Raw genomic sequence first — 6000 nt, forward strand, 5'->3', positions numbered from 1 at the left:
TCTCTCTACTCACACACTCATCACTCATTCTCTCTCTCTCACTCTCTGCCTCTCTCACTCTCTCCCTCCATTTCTCTCTCCATCTCTCTCTCACTCCCTCTCTCTCCGTCTCTCCTTCTCTCTCTCCCTCCCTCTCTCTCTGTCTCTCCTTCTCTCTCTCCCTCCCTCTCTTTCTCCATCACTCCTTCTCTCTTTCTCCCTCCCTCTATCTCACCATCTCTCCATCTCTCTTTCTCCCTCCCCCTCTCTCTCCATCTCTCCTCTCCTCCCATCTCCCTCCATCTCTCCTGCTTACTCTCCCTCCCTCCATCTCTCCTTCTCTCTCTCCCCTCCTCTCTCTCTCTCTCCAACTCTCTCTCTCTCCCTCCATCTCTCCCTCTCTATCTCCCTCCCTCTATCTCTCCATCTCTCCTCTCTCTCCCTCCCTCTCTCTCCATTTCTCCTTCTCTCTCTCTCTCCATCTCTCCTTCTCACTCTCCCTCCCTCTCTATGTCCATCTCTCCTTCTCTCTCTCTCCCTCTCCCTCCATCTCTCCTGCTCACTCTCCCTCCCTCCCTCCATCTCTCCTGTTCACTCTCCATCCCTCCATCTCTCCTTCTCTCCCTCCCTCCATCTCTCCTTCTCACTCTCCCTCCTTCTCTCTCTCCCTCCCTCCCTCTCTCTCCCTCCCTCCCTCTCTCTCTCCCTCCCTCCATCTCTCCTTCCCTCCATCTCTCCTTCCCTCCATCTCTCCTTCTCTCTCTCCCCCTCTCCCTCCATCTCTCCTGCTCACTCTCCCTTCCTCCCTCCATCTCTCCTTCTCACTCTCCCTCCCTCTCTATGTCCATCTCTCCTTCTCTCTCTCCCCCTCTCCCTCCATCTCTCCTGCTCACTCTCCCTCCCTCCCTCCATCTCTCCTGCTCACTCTCCCTCCCTCCATCTCTCCTTCTCTCCCTCCCTCCATCTCTCCTTCTCACTCTCCCTCCTTCTCTCTCTCCCTCCCTCTCTCTCCCTCCCTCCCTCTCTCTCCCTCCCTCCCTCTCTCTCTCCCTCCCTCCATCTCTCCTTCTCTCTCTCCCCCTCTCCCTCCATCTCTCCTGCTCACTCTCCCTCCCTCCCTCCATCTCTCCTGCTCACTCTCCCTCCCTCCATCTCTCCTTCTCTCCCTCCCTCCATCTCTCCTTCTCACTCTCCTTCCTTCTCTCTCTCCCTCCCTCCCTCTCTCTCCCTCCCTCCCTCTCTCTCCCTCCCTCCCTCTCTCTCTCCCTCCCTCCATCTCTCCTTCTCTCTCTCCCCCTCTCCCTCCATCTCTCCTGCTCACTCTCCCTCCCTCCCTCCATCTCTCCTGCTCACTCTCCCTCCCTCCATCTCTCCTTCTCTCCCTCCATCCCTCCATCTCTCCTTCTCACTCTGCCTCCCTCTCTCTCTCCCTCCTTCTCTCTCTCTCTCCCTCCATCTCTCTCCCTCCCTCTCTCTCCCTCCCTCTCTCTCCCTCCCTCCCTCCATCTCTCCTTCCCTCCATCTCTCCTTCTCTCTCTCCCTCCATCCCTCTCTCCTTCTCACTCTCCCTCCCTCTCTATGTCCATCTCTCCTTCTCTCTCTCCCCCTCTCCCTCCAGCTCTCCTGCTCACTCTCCCTCCCTCCATCTATCCTTCTCTCCCTCCCTCCCTCCATCTCTCCTTCTCACTCTCCCTCCCTCCCTCTCTCCCTCTCTCCCTCTCTCCCTCCCTCCCTCTCTCCTTCTTACGGTGAACGTTCAGTCGGACGCTGGTCTCCTTTCCCGCTGGCAGTGCCTCGTTACTGGTTCTACAGGTGAACTCACGGCCGATGTCCCGGTCCGTGGGCCGGAAGGTCAGGACACTGACTGTGGTCGCTCGCTTTCCATCATTCATCAGAGTCTGGGAGAGAGGGAAAGGATCACAGGGTTACTGCTGAGGGAGAGGGAGAGGGAGAGAGAGAGCGAGGGAGAGACAGAGACAGCGAGAGACTGAGGGAGACAGAGCGAGGGAGAGACAGAGCGAGGGAGAGAGAGAGACAGCGAGAGACCGAGGGAGACAGAGCGAGGGAGAGAGAGCGAGGGAGAGAGACCGAGAGCGAGAGACCGAGATAGAGCAAGACCTAGGGAGAGAGACGGAGAGAGAGAGCGAGGGAGAGAGAGCAAGAGAGAGAGCGAGGGAGAGAGAGCGAGAGAGAGAGCGAGGGAGAGAGAGACTGAGGGAGAGAGAGAGAGAGACTGAGGGAGAGAAAGAGAGAGAGACTGAGGGAGAGAGAGACCGAGGGAGAGAGAGACTGAGGGAGAGAGAGACTGAGGGAGAGAGAGAGACTGAGGGAGAGAAAAAGAGAGAGACTGAGGGAGAGAGAGATTGAGGGAGAGAGACTGAGGGAGAGAGACAGAGGGAGAGAGACTGCGAGAGAGAGAGACAGAGACTGAGGGAGAGAGACTGAGGGAGAGGGAGAGAGAGACTGAGGGAGAGAGAGACTGAGGGAGAGAGAGACTGAGGGAGAGAGAGACTGAGGGAGAGAGAGACTGAGGGAGAGGGAGAGGGAGAGGGAGAGGGAGAGAGAGAGACAGAGGGAGAGAGAGATTGAGGGAGAGAGAGAGAGGGACGGAGGGAGAGAAAAAGAGAGAGACTGAGGGAGAGAGAGACTGAGGGAGAGAGAGAGAGACTGAGGGAGAGAAAAAGAGAGAGACTGAGGGAGAGAGAGATTGAGGGAGAGAGACTGAGGGAGAGAGAGACTGAGGGAGAGAGAGACTGAGGGAGAGAGAGACAGAGACTGAGGGAGAGAGAGACTGAGGGAGAGAGAGACTGAGGGAGAGAGAGACTGAGGGAGAGAGAGACAGAGACTGAGGGAGAGAGAGACTGAGGGAGAGAGAGACTGAGGGAGAGAGAGATTGAGGGAGAGAGAGACAGAGACTGAGGGAGAGAGAGACTGAGGGAGAGAGAGACTGAGGGAGAGAGACTGAGGGAGAGGGAGTGAGAGACTGAGGGAGAGGGAGAGAGAGACTGAGGGAGAGGGAGACTGAGGGAGAGAGAGACTGAGGGAGAGAGACTGAGGGAGAGAGAGAGAGAGACTGAGGGAGAGAGAGATTGAGGGAGAGGGAGAGAGAGACTGAGGGAGAGAGAGATTGAGGGAGAGGGAGAGAGAGACTGAGGGAGAGAGAGATTGAGGGAGAGAGAGACTGAGGGAGAGAGAGACTGAGGGAGAGAGACTGAGGGAGAGAGAGATTGAGGGAGAGAGAGACTGAGGGAGAGAGAGACTGAGGGAGAGAGACTGAGGGAGAGAGAGATTGAGGGAGAGAGACTGAGGGAGAGAGAGACTGAGGGAGAGAGAGAATGAGGGAGAGAGAGACAGAGACTGATTGAGAGAGAGTCTGAGGGAGAGGGAGACAGAGACTGAGGGAGAGAGAGACTGAGGGAGAGAGAGACTGAGGGAGAGAGAGACAGAGACTGAGGGAGAGAGACTGAGGGAGAGAGAGACTGAGGGAGAGAGAGACTGAGGGAGAGAGAGAATGAGGGAGAGAGAGACTGAGGGAGAGAGAGAATGAGGGAGAGAGAGACAGAGACTGATTGAGAGAGAGTCTGAGGGAGAGGGAGACAGAGACTGAGGGAGAGAGAGACTGAGGGAGAGAGAGACTGAGGGAGAGAGAGACAGAGACTGAGGGAGAGAGACTGAGGGAGAGAGAGACTGAGGGAGAGAGAGACTGAGGGAGAGAGAGAATGAGGGAGAGAGAGACTGAGGGAGAGAGACTGAGGGAGAGAGAGACTGAGGGAGAGAGAGAATGAGGGAGAGAGAGACAGAGACTGATTGAGAGAGAGTCTGAGGGAGAGAGAGAGAGAGACTGAGGGAGAGGGAGAGAGAGACTGAGGGAGAGGGAGACTGAGGGAGAGAGAGACTGAGGGAGAGAAAAAGAGAGAGGCTGAGGGAGAGAGAGACTGAGGGAGAGAGAGACTGAGGGAGAGAGAGACTGAGGGAGAGAAAAAGAGAGAGGCTGAGGGAAAGAGAGACTGAGGGAGAGAGAGACTGAGGGAGAGAAAAAGAGAGAGGCTGAGGGAGAGAGAGACTGAGGGAGAAAGACTGAGGGAGAGAGAGACTGAGGGAGAGAGACTGAGGGAGAGAGAGAAAGAGACTGAGGGAGAGAGACTGAGGGAGAGAGAGACTGAGGGAGAGAGAGACTGAGGGAGAGAGAGACTGAGGGAGAGGGAGACTGAGGGAGACTGAGGGAGAGAGACTGAGGGAGAGAGACTGAGGGAGAGAGAGACTGAGGGAGAGAGAGACTGAGGGAGAGAGAGACAGAGACTGAGGGAGAGAGACTGAGGGAGAGGGAGAGAGAGACTGAGGGAGAGTGAGAGAGAGACTGAGGGAGAGGGAGACTGAGGGAGAGAGAGACTGAGGGAGAGAGAGACTGAGGGAGAGAGACTGAGGGAGAGAGACTGAGGGAGAGAGAGACTGAGGGAGAGAGAGATTGAGGGAGAGGGAGAGAGAGACTGAGGGAGAGGGAGAGAGAGACTGAGGGAGAGAGAGATTGAGGGAGAGGGAGAGAGAGACTGAGGGAGAGAGAGATTGAGGGAGAGAGAGACTGAGGGAGAGAGACTGAGGGAGAGAGAGAATGAGGGAGAGAGAGAATGAGGGAGAGAGAGACAGAGACTGATTGAGAGAGAGACTGAGGGAGAGGGAGAGAGAGACTGAGGGAGAGGGAGAGAGAGACTGAGGGAGAGGGAGACTGAGGGAGAGAGAGACTGGGGGAGAGAGAGACAGAGAATGAGGGAGAGAGAGACTGAGGGAGAGGGAGACTGAGGGAGAGGGAGACTGAGGGAGAGAGACTGAGGGAGAGGGAGAGAGAGACTGAGGGAGAGGAACAGAGAGAGACTGAGGGAGAGGGAGACTGAGGGAGAGGGAGAGAGAGAGACTGAGGGAGAGGGAGACTGAGGGAGAGGGAGAGAGAGAGAGACTGAGGGAGAGAGAGACTGAGGGAGAGAGAGATTGAGGGAGAGGGAGAGAGAGACTGAGGGAGAGAGACTGAGGGAGAGAGAGACTGAGGGAGAGAGAGACTGAGGGAGAGAGAGAGAGAGACTGAGGGAGAGAGAGACTGAGGGAGAGGGAGACTGAGGGAGAGGGAGAGAGAGAGAGACTGAGGGAGAGAGAGACTGAGGGAGAGAGAGACTGAGGGAGAGAGACTGAGGGAGAGAGAGACTGAGGGAGAGAGAGAATGAGGGAGAGAGAGACAGAGACTGATTGAGAGAGAGTCTGAGGGAGAGGGAGAGAGAGACTGAGGGAGAGGGAGAGAGAGACTGAGGGAGAGAGAGACTGAGGGAGAGGGAGACTGAGGGAGAGAGAGACTGAGGGAGAGAGAGACTGAGGGAGAGGGAGACTGAGGGAGAGAGAGACTGAGGGAGAGAGAGACTGAGGGAGAGGGAGAGAGAGAGAGACTGAGGGAGAGAGAGACTGAGGGAGAGGGAGACTGAGGGAGAGGGAGACTGAGGGAGAGAGAGACTGAGGGAGAGAGAGACTGAGGGAGAGAGAGAGAGAGAGAGACTGAGGGAGAGAGAGACTGAGGGAGAGAGAGACTGAGGGAGAGAGAGACTGAGGGAGAGAGAGACTGAGGGAGAGAGACTGAGGGAGAGAGAGACTGAGGGAGAGAGAGACTGAGGGAGAGAGAGACTGAGGGAGAGGGAGAGAGAGAGACTGAGGGAGAGAGAGACTGAGGGAGAGGAAGAGAGAGAGACTGAGGGAGAGAGACTGAGGGAGAGAGAGATTGAGGGAGAGAGAGACAGAGACTGAGGGAGAGAGAGACTGAGGGGAGAGAGAGAGCTGAGAGAGAGACTGAGGGAGAGAGAGATTGAGGGAGAGGGAGAGAGAGACTGAGGGAGAGAGAGACTGAGGGAGAGAGAGACTGAGGGAGAGAGAGAATGAGGGAGAGAGAGACAGAGACTGATTGAGAGAGAGACTGAGGGAGAGGAAGAGAGAGACTGAGGGAGAGAGAGACTGAGGGAGAGGGAGAGAGGGAGAGGGAGGGAGAGA

General features: G+C 56.5%; 1 protein-coding gene across 1 annotated transcript in view; it reads right to left on the bottom strand.

Moving 5' to 3' along the window:
* LOC121273469 (kin of IRRE-like protein 1) overlaps positions 1-1883 on the bottom strand; it is a 115721-nt gene extending 113838 nt beyond the window's left edge. Inside the window, exon 1 of the mRNA XM_041180631.1 lies at positions 1727-1883. Coding sequence (XP_041036565.1) covers positions 1727-1871 — 145 coding nt within the window. The 5' untranslated portion in view covers positions 1872-1883. The remainder of the gene's footprint in view (positions 1-1726) is intronic.
* Positions 1884-6000: the final 4117 nt, after the last annotated feature.

The sequence above is a fragment of the Carcharodon carcharias genome, assembly GCF_017639515.1.
Source record: "Carcharodon carcharias isolate sCarCar2 chromosome 24 unlocalized genomic scaffold, sCarCar2.pri SUPER_24_unloc_1, whole genome shotgun sequence".
In the NCBI taxonomy this organism is placed as follows: Eukaryota; Metazoa; Chordata; class Chondrichthyes; order Lamniformes; family Lamnidae; genus Carcharodon; species Carcharodon carcharias.